The sequence below is a fragment of the Sphaerodactylus townsendi genome, linkage group LG06, assembly GCF_021028975.2.
Source record: "Sphaerodactylus townsendi isolate TG3544 linkage group LG06, MPM_Stown_v2.3, whole genome shotgun sequence".
Classification (NCBI taxonomy): Eukaryota; Metazoa; Chordata; class Lepidosauria; order Squamata; family Sphaerodactylidae; genus Sphaerodactylus; species Sphaerodactylus townsendi.
Window position 1 is genome coordinate 37244060 of NC_059430.1, and position 18035 is coordinate 37262094.

General features: G+C 43.4%; 1 protein-coding gene across 2 annotated transcripts; it reads left to right on the forward strand.

Moving 5' to 3' along the window:
- The first annotated feature begins 1493 nt into the window (after positions 1-1493).
- KCTD17 (potassium channel tetramerization domain containing 17) lies at positions 1494-16947 on the forward strand. Of its 2 annotated transcripts, none has more exons than XM_048499682.1 (6): positions 1494-1752; positions 3650-3758; positions 8068-8159; positions 9094-9189; positions 12983-13108; positions 16760-16947. In XM_048499682.1, the coding sequence occupies exons 1-6, from the start codon at positions 1537-1539 to the stop codon at positions 16781-16783; spliced, it is 663 nt and encodes a 220-aa protein (XP_048355639.1). In that variant the 5' UTR covers positions 1494-1536; the 3' UTR covers positions 16784-16947. The 2 variants fall into 2 exon arrangements, with proteins under 2 accessions (XP_048355639.1, XP_048355638.1); XM_048499681.1 differs by having other exon boundaries at positions 1496-1752; positions 14922-16947.
- Positions 16948-18035: the final 1088 nt, after the last annotated feature.

The window sequence follows — 18035 nt, forward strand, 5'->3', positions numbered from 1 at the left end:
CAGCTGCTGACTACTGGAGTGGAGATTTGTTAGTGTTTAGGGAACTTTAGACAGATCAAAATGTTTGTAGTCTGTAGTCCCGGAACCATGTGAGTGTCCCAGTTTATATAAGCGACCGGGTGAAATCCTTCTGGCTTTAGGAGTCAGTAATTCACTACTGTCTTCTCTTGTCCTGCAACTGAATTACCTCAAAAGAAAACACATTTTCATTTTATAGCAATTGATAGCATTTTATAGCAATGTGTCATTTTATAGCAATTGCAAAAGTGATTCCACGCAGTGTCATGAAGGTTTAGCAATGGCAGAGTCTGTCTACTGCAGTCCCAAAGGGGTTAACTATCTCTTTGTTGGTGCTAAAAGAATTGTTGGCAAGACATCTGGAATCATAAAAACGAAAGCATCCCAACACTCATATAAATCCTTAAAGGCTCTGTTGACTTGCTCTCTGGAGGCCTGCATAGGGGTGCATTTTTATCTTGCAGTTCCTAATGTCTGATGCAATGCATAACTTGTGGCAAGTGGAAACGTTAGATTAGATATCTCATAGTAGCAAATTGATGTTTGCTAAGCATGCACATGTTTTGAGTATTTTCGTGGGACTAGCCTCTAGTCTTTTTGGACATACCATTTGCCAACCCAGATCTCATGGCAACACACTTAATTATGATGTGTCTGTAAAAAAAAAAAGTGTTGACAACATTTTATTTATTTATTATTTCGACTTGATATACTTCCCCGTCCCCAAAGGGCTCTGGGCGGTGTACAATTTAATACCAAAAACAAATCAGATGATCAACAACCCCAATAAAAACATAAATAACATCTTAGTTAAAACCGTTTAAATATCCAATAACTCCACAGCTTCAGAATCCAAACATCAATATCAGAAATTATTTGTAGCTGAATTACATTGCAGTCCCTTTGGCAAGCAAGCAGTGCAAAAACAAGAAAACCAATGTCCCGAAACCTAGTAAAATAAAATAGGTGTTCAGTGACATTTGAGAGACCAACTTTCTTGAGTCTGAGCTCAGTTTATCAGATGCATAAAGAGCATGTGAACATGTACCTGATGAAGTGAGGGTTGACTCATGAAAGCTGATGGTGAAATAAATTCTGACTTAAGCATGCCACTGGACTTTTATTTTGTTATTTACCCATTACTGCTGTGTCCTCTTATCCTGCAATGGAATTACCTCAAAAGAAAACACATTTCCATTTTACAGCATTTCATAGCAATATGTCATTTTATAACCATCAGGAGTTATCGTTACTAAAAGCCTACATCTTAGAAGATCTAATTTGAAGAGCGTTGTGCAAAATCGGAGGACGTGAAGAATAATTGTCCTTCTGCATGTTGCAGCGCTGAAATATCGCAGCGCTGTTACAAAGGTCTCCAGTGACTTCCTTTCACAAAACCCACCTCCAAGGAAGATCCTGGAGGAAACTACAAGTCCCAGAATCCTCCCGTATCCTCCACACCTGCAATTGGAGTGCTGCCTGTTTGCAAAAGTAGGAGGGACTCCTAGAGAAAGGGAGATGAGGATGGATCGAGGGGAGGAAAGGCAAACCGCGCAGAGGGCTTCTTACGCCTGGGAGAGCCACCCCACGCCTTTGCCTTCCAACAACCGCAGCAAATGGGTGCGGCTGAACGTCGGAGGGACCCTTTTCTTAACCACCAGGCAGACCTTATGCCGCGAGCAGAAGTCATTCCTTTGCCGTCTGTGCCAAGGGGAGGAGCTGCAGTCGGATCGGGTAAGCGCGCATCTGGCTCCTCAGGATCAGCGCTGCGGGGCGAGCATGTGCTGCGCGCTCTGGTTGCCTCGGCTGCCATGGAGAGGACAAAGGACTGGCGCGGACGGTCGGGCTCGCCTTCGGCCTCCGTCTGTGGTCGCAGTCCCGGGCACATTGCGTTGCCTGCAGGGGCTTTTGCAAAGTCACGCCTTTGAACAGGAGGCGCCCACCCCTCCTCCACTGAGGCATATGAATTCTTGCAGCGCCCAAATGCTTAAGAAGCCAGATCCTTACTCTGGAAGGAATTTACTTGGCGCATCTTGGTGTTTTTGTGGGGAGTGCATGTCTGAGCAAAATATTTACTTCTGGAGCAGCTGCAGCAGTAGCAGCATTGCTGTCTTGCGAAGGGCGATGATGATCAGCTGCCCCGGGGGAAGTAATTTTGTTACTTGTTTCCCTGTTATCTCAGAGGCTTGCAACTTCCCGGGCCCAATGAAGCTTGTGATCACACACACACAGAGAGAGTGGCTAGTGTCTCTTGAAAGAGATGTCCCTTGTTTTGTTTGTTTGCCTTGGAAGCCGTGTGTCTGTGTCTAGATCTGCCCTGTGTAGTCTGACTTTGTGTGTCAGGTAGAGGTGTTTGGCATCACCTACTTTGGCAAGGTCCTTGTTAAAGATTTGGCTTAAACAAGATTGCCCCTGGGACTCTTTGCGTGCAAAGCAGATGTTCTGCCTATGTGCCACCACAGCCCTTCGTCCCTTTCAAAGCCATGTCACATCATCGTAGACACCTTTGCCACATTTCTAGTGAAAAGATGGAAGGTAACGTTCTCTTCTCCAAGACCACTCCTGACTCTAATGTGGGGTTTGCACTTTTAGAGGCCAAAACCTTACCTTGTGGTTATATGAACTGGGTGCCTAAAAAGAGAAAGAATTCCTTGCTTACATTCCAGTTCTTAAGCTTTACAAAGTGCTTCTTCAAATGTGAGTGCTGCTTGGAGACAAAAAACAAATCAAACTCAAGAGAAGACCACTCTGCTCTTGGAAGGTTACCATGTTGTTTCTGTACATGGTGAGTTGTTTTTTAGGGCACACCCTTCAGTTATGGTTGGGCACCACCAGCGGTCTGGAGTCAGGCAAGCCATGCTCAGGTTTGTTTGTTTGTTTGTTTGTTTATTTGTTTGTTTGCTTATTTATTTATTACATTTATATACCACCCTCCCCCAAAGGGCTCAGGGCGGTGAACATGAACATACAAATAGAGCACAAAATAAAATCAACAAATCTCAAATCATCAAATAAATCATAGTAAATGGCTCTATAGTCTTTGAATCATTAAAACCCCATTAAAAGCAGCGTATTAATATCAAATACAATGTCCTTATCTGTAATCTTTGTGAGACCTGGGCTTTAATGTACATTTAAAAAAATGTAAAGCTCAAATTACAGTTGAAGATTTGGCTGGTTATTTTGAACTGATACACATAATTTTGCTGCCTTTACTTCCCCCTCCTTTACCTACCAGTAACATTGAACCCTAGTCTTAAACCATCTGCAAGATACTTGTTCATGTTCTTCCTGCCTTTTTGCCTCTGTACTTTCCAAGCCAACTCTCCCCCTCACAACTACACACACTTTGCTTGACCCTAAAACCTGAGGGAAGCTCATTTCTTATCCAGGCCAACATTTTTATTTCATTAACTGCAGTAACATTTTGTGACTTGCCCTTCATCCATTGGTTAGGCTAGCCATACCTCTTCTGTGGCAGCGCAGTCAGTAGGACGTGAGGTTGTACAGTACAGGCAAGTAAACTCCAATTGTTAGCTGAGTGTGATTTTTTGGGGGGCAATTTGAATATTGTGATAAGTCACAAATCCACTCATCCTGATTCCCTCTTTGTTCTTTGCTTTCTAACTAGGATGAGACAGGTGCCTACCTCATTGACCGGGACCCCACTTACTTTGGACCTATCCTGAATTTTCTCCGACATGGGAAGCTGGTACTAGATAAAGATATGGCTGAAGAAGGTGAGGCTTCAAGTCTCTAAATTTGGGAATGGACAGCTGCCTGCCCTGGCTGCAGAATGACTAAAATGCCCGAAACTATGGATTGAGTTGATCCTAAAATAGGTCATGTCCTGTTGCCTGAAAAAAATAAAGATCTTCTTGTGCTGTGTGGCATCCACAATAAAAGCCGTGTAAGAGCTGGCTTTACTATGCTAAGACATCTGTGTGGGAATAGAAAAGCAAGAAATGATGCCACTGTCTTGAGGCAATATCTTGTTTCGATTCTTGAAGAATACATATGAGACCCAGTGTGATGTAAAATGGTGGACTTGGATTTGGGTGACCCAGGTTCAATTCCTTGCAGTGCCAGGGAAGCTTGCTGGGTGATCCTGGGCCAGGTACAATCTCTAACGTATCTGAGTTGTGAGGAAAAAATGGAGGAGAGAACAATGTAAGATTCTCCTGTTAGGGGAGAAAGCAAGGAATAAATAAAGAAAAAATTCTGAGAGTATTGAAACGTATAGTCTTGGTGGTAGAAAGTGCCGTCAAGTTACAACTAATAGACAACCTGTATGGTTTTAGAGGCAAGAGACATTCAGAGGTGGTTTGCCATTGCCTGCTTCTGTTCAGGCTGAGAGAATTCTGGAGAGAACTATGACTGGCCCAAGTTGGCTTAACAGGGTTCATTTGGAGGAAGGGGGGGAATTGAACCCAGTTCTTCAGATTCAAGTCCACTGCTCTTAACCACTACACCACACAGGCTCTAGTGGACTTGGAAGGGTGTAAATCCAATTGCGTTGCACTGATTTTGCCCCTGTCTTGGTGAGACAGACAGGATATAAATGAAGTAAAATAAATAAAAATGTGTATGTCTTGAATATTTTACAGTTCTGTCCTCATTGTGAGGAGCTGTATTTTTTAACTCCAAAATGCCACAGCCCTGAAGGTTAGGAAGTTTGCCCCTTATTCCAAAGCATAATAGCTCTGTTGGGTGCAGATAGAACATATTTGTGATTTCCCTTGTTTTTTAATATCTTTTTTGGCAAGCTGGGACTCTACACAAACAGCTCTGCAAATCTCCAGTTCTGTCAGTTTCCCTTCCTCAGAGACTGCTCCGTGGGGAAATCCCTCTGCTTGTGCTTCACTTTCTGTATCACAAAGCAAAAGTAAACGTGGGGAAGAAACATGCTGTCGCCTGGGCTGAATGGTCACTTAGTTTTCTGGGTGTGGTCTCCAGGCTTTGAGTGACCTTTTTTACATTTCCCTCAATCCATAACTGGGATACTGCGGGGGGGGGGGGCATGGGGAGAGAGAACAGAAAGGCCATTGTGGGGGTTCAAAATATAGACTTCAGCTTCATTTCCTTGCCCCCACCCCACCCGCTGTGGATGGGATTCAAACTCTTAGTGGTCACAGATGCTTACTCATCTAGCTGGCTGAGATGTTCAGGGCAAATTTCCAGATAAAACCTGAGGGCCAGATTGGTTTTGGATAGTAACAGTGTTGGTTCCTAGGCAGTCTTATTCCTCTGTGGGTTCATTAAGGGTCTATCCCCATTGCTTGCATGTGAAGAGGATCACATGTGCCTCTGGAGAGATACAAACTGGCAAATGGAGAAGGCAAACATTTATTTGCCTGCTCCAAAGTAGGCAGCATCCTGAAAGCTATTACTGGAAAGCAAGTGAAAAAGGAACTTCTCCTGACTCTTGTTGCTACAGCTGCTTTGTTGTGTTCATATTAAAGGGAATGAACTTTTAGCAGAAATAGAATGAGACCCCCCTAATTTCAGCCCCTGAGGTAACCTGAGCAGTCAAAGATAGACCTTTGAGAAAACAATATGTCTTCTCTTGGAGTATTTAATGCACCTGAGGGTCATTCATTACAAAAGGAGCCAATGTAATAAAAGGACACCCCCGCACCCCACCCCCGACCATCCAGATAGCATTTGAGAGCTGAGGTCATGGAGAAGGGGCTGGAGGAAATTCCTGAAGAATGAACTTAACCAAAATGTATCCACAATAGTACAGTAACTGATGTATGCCTTTAACACTACCAGGGAATATATCCTATCCAGGATCCCAGCCTGTGTTTTCTGGGGGGGAGACAAGGGGCTTGGGGAGGGATTCCTCCTTTCCACAAAGCCTGGTGTTCAGGCTCTTTAAATGAAACACTTTTCAAACAGCCAGGGCAATCTATGGACTTCTCTTCCTTCCTGTCTAGCGTTGGGAATGAACTTGTAATATCCTGCATTTGAAACATGTGCTGTTTCTCTTATCCCTTCTCTGCTTGTTATGTGTTGTTTATCAGTCTCCATCTCTGTTGATATACTGGTAGAATTATAGTTCACTGTACTATTTTGCATCCTACTAGTGATTCCTTTCATTTTGACATTTCTTCTTTCCCATTTAATGTATATTCAAAGATACTGAATAACACTCAGATTCCACATTCTTATTATTCAAATCAAATGAATTTTACAAATGTTTCTAAGGTTGGTTTTTAAACCTTTTCTTTAGTTGGTTGTGGTGGGTTTTCCAGGCTTGTGGCCGTGGTCTGGTAGATCTTGTTCCTAATGTTTCGCCTGCATCTGTGGCTGGCGTCTTCAGAGGTATATCATAGAGGGAAGTCTGTTACACACACCTCTGAAGATGCCAGCCACAGATGCAGATTAAACGTTTGGAACAAGATCTACCAACCACGGTCACACAGCCCAGAAAACCCACCACAACCAGTTGAATCCGGCCATGAAAGCCTTCGACAATACTTTTCTTTGGTGTTTATGACAACGTTTTCTATTTTTGAGTGATGAGGTGGTGCTTGAATTTAAGTGGATATATTTTTTAAAAAAACCTTTCCTACCAGAAGCTTCCTTTTTATGTACCATCTCTTGTAATATTTTTGATGGGTCTATCTTGTTACTTTGGTTTATATGCATTAATAAAGATAAAAATTGTATTATAATAGTAGGCTGTATACAGACATAAATGGAAACAGGAGCTTTCCTTAGTATGTGTTCTCAAGACACCCACATTTCGTTTCAGGCTAAATACTAATTGTTTGCCATCCCTCCCATGCTCAGAGTGGACTATCTGCTTTATTTAGAAACAATGACATTTTAATAATATCATTTTTTATATAAATGGGACTCAGTACAATATCTCTTTGTAATATAATTGCAAATTGGGAGGTGAAGCATTGGGTCTGACAATTATCACAATTAAATTGAAAATATGGAAGCAACTTCATCCACTGGATGTGTGTGCGTAAAGTACTTCCATCAAGTCACAGCTAATTTATGGCAATCCCTATGGGGTTTTCAAGACATAAGATGAACAGAGGTGGTTTGCAATTGTTTGCCTCTGCATAGCCACCCTGGACTTCCTTGGTGGTCTCCCCTTCAGGACTGAATCCTTTTGAGATCTGACAAGATCAGACTAACCTGGGTCACGCAACTCAGGGCAGTCAAAATTTAGCTTAATAGAATAGGTAGAAGTGAAAGATTTGGAAAGATACTCTCCTAAGTAAGATTTTTATACAGTCAGTGTACTTGTATTGTGCTGCTGTACCATCTTTTCATGCATCCTCATGCACCAAGTTTTTGTTTAGCACTTTATTTTTTATAGGTAAAAGGGATTTTTTAAAATTGTCAAAATATGTCCTGAGGAAAGGGTGTGTGCTTGTGTGGCTTTATGATTGACCCAAGGGCCAGCCCTTCTAAGCTGTGCAAATCTTTGCTGCAATTTGGAAAAAAATATTTTCTACAAATAGGGTAAAGCCTTCCAAGCCCTGTTCAAGCACCCCTGGGGTGACATCATATCACAACATTTCTAGGCAGACTATGTTTACGGGATGGTTTGCCATAGTCTTCCCCACTTTACCCCCAGTAAGCTGTGTACTCATTTTACCAACCTTGGAAGGATTGAAGGCTGAGTCAGTCCATCGACCTTGAGCTGGCTACGTGAAATTGGGGATTGAGCTGTCGCCCCTAAGCCACCCAAAGCATCAGACATGGCAGCATAACATTCTAAACTTGTAAAAAGGACCCCTATTGAATTTAGTGCACCATATTTCCCACCAAGTGGAACTGGGGGTTGTATCACACCTCGAGAGGTCTTGCTAATATAGGTCAAATTCAGAAAGTTTGTCTTGAAATTATCTTCATACCATTCTTGCTTGGATTGTTCAAGTACCAGATCATACCACCCTCATAGGTATGCAGACTAGATGATAGTATTTATGTTGTACCCAGTCTACAGTGAGATAGCTCAGTAGCTTGCAGGGCAGAGTTGCTCATTACAATCTCTCTTATGCCTTCTTCCTATATTTCTAGGGGTTCTGGAAGAAGCTGAATTCTATAACATCGGGTCTTTGATCAGACTAATAAAGGACAGGCTGGAAGAAAAGGACTACACTGTAACACAGGTGTGATGTGATGTTGCATGGAAGCCTTACTTGAGAAACAAAGGATAACTGCAGAGGGACATGGAGTATAATGTAGAAGTTTTGGGGCATTGTGCTCCTTGGTGGTGCTAACAATGTTTCATTCCATGGGGTGAGATCCATGAGCAGTCTTGCAGAAACAGGAAATGGGTTGGGGAGGCTTTCCCAGAGGAAGAGCAGAAGAATGAATGCTGCATAGCAATTGCTATGTTGGATCACAGTTTTAAGTTTACAGGTTGTTTCTCAGCTGAAAATTGCTCCATTAGGTCTGAGGGAGAGGGGAAGGGAGGAATATCACGCTTGGAAGCAAACACTTGGGATTTTGTGAATCATTGCTGAAGTGGGATAATTCCGCAACCCTCTGTTGGAAGGGACTAGTTCCGTGACATCCCAGAGGCTGTGGCTTAGTAGCTTAGCATGTGTAAGATACCACGAACTGAGCCTGGCATCTCTTGTAACAAATGCTGGAAAGTCCTGTCTCAACCTGAATTCCCAAAGAGTTCAAGCTGGGAGTGCATGACACTGTGTTAAATGGACCAGTGTCTGACTTGGTATAACACAGTTTCATGTGTTGAGTGCCACCTTCCTCAAAAAGGCACTAAAGCCTTTCAGTTTGAGCTGGCAGTCTCATGAAGTAGCCAGGATGTCCCAAAGAGGACATCCTGCTCTTTAAGTGTACAGGAACTGCTCTGGCAGCCAGCAATCACTCATCTTTGTTTGACAGTTTCCCCTGACGGAATCTGGTCTGCCTATGTGCTGAGGTTGTGAAAGGACTTTGCCATCTCAAGCAGATAAGTCTGCTGACTTTTGGACTTAGAAAGGTATAACTCTGCTTAGAATGGCACTTCAAACCTGGCGAGTCTGCCTGGAAGGAAGGCTCCCTTGTTACACAATGTACTGTTTCCAATCCTGCTAGGTGCCTCCCAAGCATGTGTATCGAGTGCTGCAGTGTCAAGAGGAAGAGCTCACCCAGATGGTTTCCACTATGTCTGATGGATGGCGCTTTGAGCAGGTACGCAGGAAATGGTGGTCAGTGCAAACCATGGAGGGGGCAGCTTGAATATGGTTCCCCTAAAATGTGTTCTTAAAGGTTTATGCCTCATCTTTTGATTAGTTGGCTTCCAGGATAATTTATAATACGTTGAAACAATACAAGGAACATCACTTTTTGCTTAACTCTTGGTAGCGGCACAGCCAAGAGAGACATTAGTTCCTTTACCCAGCATTCTGATGGTCTTGCTTTTTATTTGATTGTTTGTATATTTAGATATTTCCCCCCAATGATCTGCCCTTATGGGAGCTGCTATGATCCTAGCAGAAATCTCTCCTCTAATAACTGTACTGAAAGAGACCATGGGTGATAGCAGCTTCTAGAAATGGGGCTACAAACCAAGGCAGTATCGTATATGACTTCTGACTTGTCTCTAGGAGGTGAAGTGTTGTAGGCAGTGGGATCAGTCTCAGGTCTGTTTTGTTTTACCTTACCCTGCCAAGTTGTTCAGTGGAACTGCAAAACATATGGGCCGATTCTGATTAATACTCTGAATTATCAGCTGTTCACCTGGACTAAAGCTAATTCCTAAGAAGGGAGAGACCTATGTGCAAGCAGGTTAGATGAGGGAAACTTTTTCTGTGACTGCCATCTGTGCTGAAATAGGGAACTACACACAGTCCACTCATGTGGTAGTTGACTCATCTGGTGCTATGGTCAGATGACTCACTGGGAACTAATTGCTGTAGGAACACTTCATTATCATCTAGATTTTAAGGTTGTACACACATTACATTTTGGTTTCTTGCCGTGTATAAAAAGACAAGAAAATAGCCCCAAATGCATAAACATCAAGTTCTAGACAACAGTACACAGCAAGAAAATACAGATTCCAGTAGTCTGATATTTAAATGGTCTTCTGTATTTGGTTGTGGGTCAGAAATATGCCAAAGGTTAACTGACAAACACAGACAGGAAGTGTATTATTTTGACACTTTTCACCACTGTCTTTTAATGAAAACAAGATCAAGGTAGCTTACAATATATTGTAACTTTCTCCTGCTACTTCATTTGTGGGGGGAAAATGAAGTCTTGCAACAAATAGCTTTTTCATACATAAATTACAAGAATTGTGTAATACCATGAGTAATAATGAAATGAATTTTATGTATAAACTTTTTGGAACATAAGAGGTGCCCTGATAGATCAGACTTGGGACCCAGCCAGTCAGCTCTCTGGTTTCACACAGTAGCCAACCACTTGGTTTGGTGGGCCAACAAACATGGCGCGGACCTCCCCTGCTGTTGCCTCTTAGCATTAATATTATTATTAATATATTTATTACCCCTGAATATGGAGGTTCCCTTTTGTCACCATAGCTAGTAGCCACCGAAGGACCTCTCCATGGCCCCTTCCGCACAGGCCAAAAACACCAGTTTAAGGACGGTAAAAACACCATTTTGGGAGAGAACTTCGTACAGCCACCGTTGCTGCAATGCCCTATTTTCCCCCAAACGTGTATTGGTGAATCGATAAACTAGCGATTCTTTCCAAAAATGGCGCTCTGCAACTGGTGTCGAGCGAACTGCCGGGCAGGAGGCGCTTCTGCCCCGGCCACGTTTGCATTTAAAAAAGAATTCCGGTTCATGTCTGCGTAGCCACACAGGTACACAGGGTCATATCAGGGTCTCACCAGATGTCAAAGTGGCTGTGGGAGTACATGAGTGCGTTCCTGAGTAGCTACGCAGAAATGAGTGGCTGACAAAAAAATTCCCACCGAGCTGCAATCTGAAGTCTCGTGGCCCTGCCAATTCGCTTGCTGTTGATGGGAGGGCCAACTGTGCGAACAGATCGGGGTGACACCGGTTTCGTTTACACAGCGCTTTTTATTTGCTGTGCGGAAGGGGCCCATGAATCTGTGTAATCCATCTTTAAAGCCATCTGTGCTCAAGGAGAAGAGTTAGGATTTATATCCCTCCTTTTTCTTCTGTAGGAGACTCAAAGGGGCTTACAATCTCCTTTCCCTTCTCCTCTCACAACAAACACCCTGTGAGGTGGTTGGAGCTGAGAGAGCTCAGAAGAACACTGACTAGCCCAAGGTCACCCAGCTGGCATGTGTTGGTATGCACAGGCTAATCTGAATTCCCCAGATAAGCCTCCACAGCTCAAGCAGCAGAGTGGGGAATCAAACTCAGTTCCTCCAGATTAGAATGCATCTCCCCTTAACCACTATGTCACTGCGTCATCACTATGCCCACTGGCAGCAAACTGTGTGATTTAATTCAGTGTACAATTTAATTACTTCAGTGAACAGATTCTTCCCATTTGTCTATCTTGAATCTACTGCCAATTGGCTTCATTGAGTACCCCCAAGTTCTAATACTACAGGAGGAGAAAAGAGTTCTCTAACCACTGTCTCAACTTTGAACAGTTGGTCAATAAATGAGAAGTATAGAAGTACACCTAATTTTATATCGTTGTGTGATCAAGTGTCCCAGCATTTTGTAGACTGGAGAACCAGGTTTCATTCCCCATTCCTCCACATGAGCGGCAGACTCTTATCTGGTGAACTGGATTTCTTTCCCTGCTCCTACACACCTGCTGGGTGACCCTAGGCTGGTCACAATTCAGTTAGAACTCTCTCAGCCCCACCTACCTCACAAGGTTCTGTTGTAGGGAGAGGAAGGAAAGGAGTTTGTAAGCCATCTTGTGTCTCCACTCTTCTTCTTTTCCTCTATTGCGGAGAACAGGGTGTCAAATTGTTAAATTTCCCATCATTATGTGGAATTTTTGGTAGGACACTAATTGTTTTCAAGTACTTGCTGCATTTGCATAATGACATTTGAGTTAAATGTTCTTGATTTCAGAAGTGTTTTGTTGGGCATATCTGTCATCTAGAAAAAGGGGGAATGAGCGTTCACAAACAGGAATCAAAATTTGGGTGCTGTGTGGTTTCTGGGCTGTATGGCCGTGTTCTAGCAGCATTCTCTCCTGACATTTCGCCTGCATCTGTGGCTGGCATCTTCAGAGGATCTGATGTTGGGAAAGCAAGTGGAGTATATATCTGTTGGAGTGTCCAGGGTGGGTGGAGAAACCTTGTCTGTGAGTAACAAAGAAGGCAACCAGGTCAATAGTTGAGGGCATCTGAATAGAAGTATGAGTAACAATGAAGACTATAGCATGGGCGTAACACTGGAGATAACAATTTTAACAGGAAGGAAGAAACTATGAAAATGAACAGAACTTGGCTGCCAGTGTTGAAAAATACTAGAGTCAAGACAGTGTCTAACCAGCTCCACACGAACACAGGATGACCATAGACAAAAGAAACAAAGGCCAGGATACTTCTATTCAGATGCTCCCACCAGTGACCTTGTTATCTCCAGTGTTACGCCCATGCTATAGTCTTCATTGTTACTCATACTTCTATTCAGATGCCCTCAACTATTGACCTGGTTGCCTTCTTTGTTACTCACAGACAAGGTTTCTCCACCCACCCTGGACACTCCAACAGATATATACTCCATTTGCTTTCCCAACATCAGATCCTCTGAAGATGCCAGCCACAGATGCAGGCGAAACGTCAGGAGAGAATGCTGCTGGAACACGGCCATACAGCCCGGAAACCACACAGCACCCAAGTGATTCTGGCCATGAAAGCCTTCGACAATACAAGGAATCAAAATGTTATTTATCTTGCTTCTTTCTGTTTGTTTAATTACTCTGTATTTTATGCCTCCTTGAACTTTTTTGTTGTTATTGAGACCAGGATAAAAATGCAATAAATTGGTCAACTCTTCCCTTTGTTTGCTAGCTGGTGAATATTGGGTCGTCCTATAATTATGGGAACGAGGACCAGTCGGAGTTCCTGTGTGTGGTCTCTAAGGAACTGTGCAGCTCGCCCAATGGCCTGGGATGTGAGCCCAGCCGAAAAGCCAAGGTGAGAGCCATTCTGGGCATACTTGTCTTCCCAATTGCCTGCTTTTCAAGCAAGTGTGTAAAGGCACACTACTGTACCCTGGATGCTGAGGTGCCTTCTCTCAGATGGAAGGCCCAGGGTACACAATATAGTTTCCTAACCTCTGTTTGTGGAGGATTAAATACAAGGGCAGGATAGTGATGTGACCACTAAGAGTATAATCCCATTTTCGAGGTATATTGCAGCCACTGGCTTCCAGAACCTGGGATTGATCATGGGTTCACCCCATAATTGCGTTGTGCTGCTGAGCAGTCCATTGGCCACCAAAAGGTTGGAGGCTACTGTAAGATTGAAAAAAGCTCTGTCCGCATTGGCAGTGCTGCAAAATAATGTGTGCCTTTCAGTTCTTGTTTCCAGTGACTCTAATATTGGTAGACTACTCCCATCTGGCTGTCACTCATAGCCTATGCTGAGATGGGAAATCTCAGGAAGTGCTGGGAGGCTTGGTGATCTCTCTTTAGAGGTGCTTTGTTTAAAGTAGTATTAACAGCAAATGTGGGATCTAATGGGATAGGGCGAGACTGAGAGGGATTCTGCCAATATTCTGAACTGTGGGTGTGTCTGCCAGTTTAGAAGTGAGGGTGCCATTTCTGAATACATACTGAGCTTTTTTTGTGTCCTGCAACTCAGCCTTTGAGGCAGGTTCCTAGATAGATGCTCCCCTGCTTTGACCAAGCATGGAGGTTCTTATATTCTGAAGGTGGTCAAGTTGCATCTGCATTTTTCAGTGTCACTGCTGAGTCTGCTGCCCACCTGCACCATGTTGCGATCTCATTGGTACACAGATGCTCTAAATATTTTGAATACCTCTTTATCAGTTCTGCTCATGTTCTCCTTTTTACTCCTTCCGGAGATGACAAACAACATCCCTTCTGCTGAAGTTTGGTTAGTGTTCTCCCAAGAAGTAGGGAGAAAGGCAGAGCTACCTGTTTTGATAAAAGTGGAAATTTAGTAATTAACCCTAACCCAGCCTCATTAATAAGCAAGCATCTCCTGCATTTCTATGTTGGATATGATTGCTGGGCAAATGTTCAGTGGCAACATGAATTTCTCTTGAAAGCCCTCATTAATTAAATTAATTAATTAGATTAAGTAATGAAGTTAATTAAAACAGCAACTGAAACTCTTTCCTGAGCACAGGTCTAACCACTTGTTTTTAACAGGGATTCTGCAAAATTAATGAAATTTCAATCAATTAATTGTGTCAGTTTTAGTCTATTAAATCAGTATGCATTTTTGCACATGAATAAAAACTGAGAGAAAGGTATTCATACAGCTTTTTCACACTTTAAAATGCCATATGCTATCTTGAAGGCAGTTCCTTTCCTGTTTGAGAAAGGTGTGTGTAAGGGAATGACTCTTTTAAAATGGCGCCTGCTGCCAAAGTGTATGTAAATAATGGCATTTTTAAAAAATCTGCCCAGTTTATTAGGATCATGTTTTTAATATATAAATAAAAACTTGGTGGGTTAATTGATTGACTTCAACCCCAAGCACATACATGCTTTTCATTCACTTCAATGGTCTTAGAGGGGTTTGACTGTTTAGGATGACATTAAGTGTTTTGCCCCTAGTTTTAAGGATGGGGTGGCCAACCTATGATGCGCCAGATATTCCTGGACTGCAATTCCCATGGCTATGCTGGCAGGGGCTAATGGAAATTGTAGTCCATGAACATCTGGAGCACCATAGATTGGCTACCCCTCAGGCACAAAGACTGGATTGCAAGCTTTTCCCACCCTCTCTTCCTTTTGTACTGCATGTTGGGATGCAGAGCATGGAGGAGGATCCAGATCAAAAGGAGGAGGAACATCAAGAGGAAGAGGAGGAGGAAGAAGAGCAGGAACAGGAGGAGGAGACAGAAGCTGAGGCTGAGGCAGACGCAGCGGAGGAGAAAGGTGCAGCAAATCCCTGAGGAAAATCATGACCCAGACAAACACAAGCTGAAAGCCACCTGCTCCCTTTGGGTGAAAGCTGGTGGCAGGGAAGCATTCTGTGAGGGGAGTCTGGGAAGGTCCCTGCAGGGAACAAGCAATATGCTGAAGCCAACGGCTCAGTGAGAGACTGGGGAGGACGGCTTTCTTTGGGCAGCTGCTGCTTTTTGGTACAAGCGGACTTTTATGTGTTAATGTGTCTCCAGGTCATCTAACCAGGGTTCTGCTGAATGTCTCCCGATCTCCTCCAATTCTTTTGGAGGTTTCTTTCACCTGGCTTGCGCTCCCCCTGCTCTGCACTCTTTCCCTCGCTCAACGATGACTGTTTCCTCACCTTCTGGAAAGCCTGAGCTCCTGTCTCTTGTCTCACCCCCATGCCCAGAACCCTGTATTCTACCCTCCTCCTCCTCCTCCTCTTCCCCCTTCTCCTTTGCAAATGCCACTCCTGTTTTCATTCTCAGGTTTGTATGATTAATTCCCGCCTTCCCTTCCCTTTTCATGATTCTTCCGGCAAGGAATTAATAGGGAGAACGACTCCTTGTGCTGAATTAGTCTTCCAGGGTAATCCCCCTGGGGAGGGTGTTTCAAGAAAGGAGGGAAGTGGCTGGAAAATGTCATGAAACATATAGTATTTCCTCTACAGTGAGTCAGACTCCTGTGCCATCCAGTCTACTCCGTCCTTTCTGTGCCCAAAATACCATTTTTTTTAAAGCTGGGGAATACAGTGATTGACACTGGACCTTGGCTTAACATTCAGTGGTGATGGCCCTTCCCCAAAGATGTCAAAGAATGCTGATTTATAATGGAATTAAAAGCAAAAAAAGGTCCCCCCCTTTCTTTGCTCAGAATAAATTATGCAGGTTTGTATTTTGCTTGTATTTGCATAATTTTGGTAGCTGTTCTTAAGAGTGGTTGGCAGGAGGCGAGCATGGTGGACTGGGGACATTAATAAGGGATTGAGGATGGGGAAAGCAATGTAGACTGTTGTAGAAGACTTGCCCCCCACCTACCAGTCCCCACCGCCTCAGTACTGCCTATCCTCTTGTGTCAACCTTAAATCTGGGGCTCTCAATAAGCCAAGCTCTGCAGCAGAGTCCAGATGCTGGCCACGGTCCAGTATAGCATTAAGTGCACTTAAGACAATTGATTTCAGTTGGAGGTCCAAAGCAGAAGAGAGCGTCAGCATCCCCAACACAAAAGGCCTCCCCAGAAATGGCTGCCAAATGAGCAACTGCTGGCATTTTGCATGAAAATGTCCAGGTTTCTCCCCCCCCCCCCCCGCCCCCGTCCCCTTTCTCTATGCAAAAGCAAATTATCTGGCAGAGCTGCCTTGAAGGAGTTGCAGCTCTCTGACAGTGTGAAGCATGTGCTACAGACCAGCTGGCCACTTCTGTTGAACCAGGGCTCAGATAGGGCTTTGTTTGGGACCCTTTGCTGCTGGTACCTTTATATTGTCTCCTACTGAAGGAGAGTGGAAGATTTGCTATAGGAGGTGGCTCACCTTTCTCCTCCTGTGCAGGACCTTTTGTGCTCTCAGCTGCAGCCCGAACATAATGTAGCACTATAGAATCACAATGCTTGGTATTCACAAGTGTTTTTCCCCCTTTCTCTCCTCTTTCGCATCTGTTCTCCCACCCACTGTGTGTTCTTTTTCTGCATCCTTTTTAATTTATCTTAGTCTTGCTTTTTCCTTGTTACTTGACTTCACTTGGTCTTCCAGCTCTGTTTGTTCTTGTCGATTCAAGCTGTTACAAACCAGAAGTCTCAGGATGTAATGCTGACGATCAATTTGTTTAATTTTTTTTAAAATCTTTATTTTTGTATTGTGTGTTTGAAAGAAAACAATAAAACACTGCTAGGGCTGGAGTTTGGATGGTGTTGCAATTTTGTCACGTTCCTCTTCCCTTCCACCTACAGCATTTTGGGGTTTGGCAAAATATTTTTGAGATTCTAGTGTTTACAGTGACAAGGCATCTCCTCCGAGGTTGACTTGGAATGTGTGTTGTTTCTTCATCTTCACTGTAGATCTGGCCTTCCAAACTGTCACAGCAACCACTGATAGCTGCAGTTTTGCGTTTGCTTTTTCTACCACTCCTGAGTAGGGGGGAATCTAATAATCAAAGTAACCAAAGACGTGCCTGCTTTACACACTTAACTTCAGTTTTAAACCTGGTTAGCAGTCACAATTCCCAGTCATGCTACCCTGGGAATTGTAGTTCTACAAAGAGTTCAGAGATCTGAGACTAAGGGGTCCTCATATCTTACCAGAAACTACAATCCCCAGAGTTCTTTTGGGGTAGGGTGGCATTGCAGCACTATGTTTCAGAATGCAGGGATCCCTAGAGGCTCCCCTCACCCCAACTGAATGGTTTTTCATCAGCCTTTAAAAAAAACCCACAATAAACAAAAACCAGTAGTTTCTATACATCACTACAATATTATAACAACTATTGATGTTTTTTAAGCCATGCAGTGGTTTGTAGGGCGGCTATGACAGCAGTAAAATGGCATCAGAGGTTAAAAATATATATACTTTCCTGTCCACACAACATGGAAACTCACTTGGACTGTGACCTTTTAGGAATATAATTTTGATACTCGCTGACTGTAGGAAAGAATATGGCCATGTTTTCTCTGTTACTTTTGCCAAAAGTAGACATTCTTCTGTACGAATGCTGAATAGAAGCACCAACGGCAGATTGTTCTTACCCTGTGACAGAAATGTCCCTTTGTGAAGTATGAGGGAGGTCTCTTGGAAGCGTGAAAACAAACACACACAACTTCTAATTAGGAGGCTTTATTTCAATCACTGGAAAAAGAGGACAGGATATTTCTGGAATATCTAGTAGTGAGAAAACACCGTGATGCTCTGCAGTTTTGGAAAGGTGATGCCTACTGACAGTTTTGGCACTGGGACAACATGCCCATAAAAGTATGCCTGAGGATTCCATGCA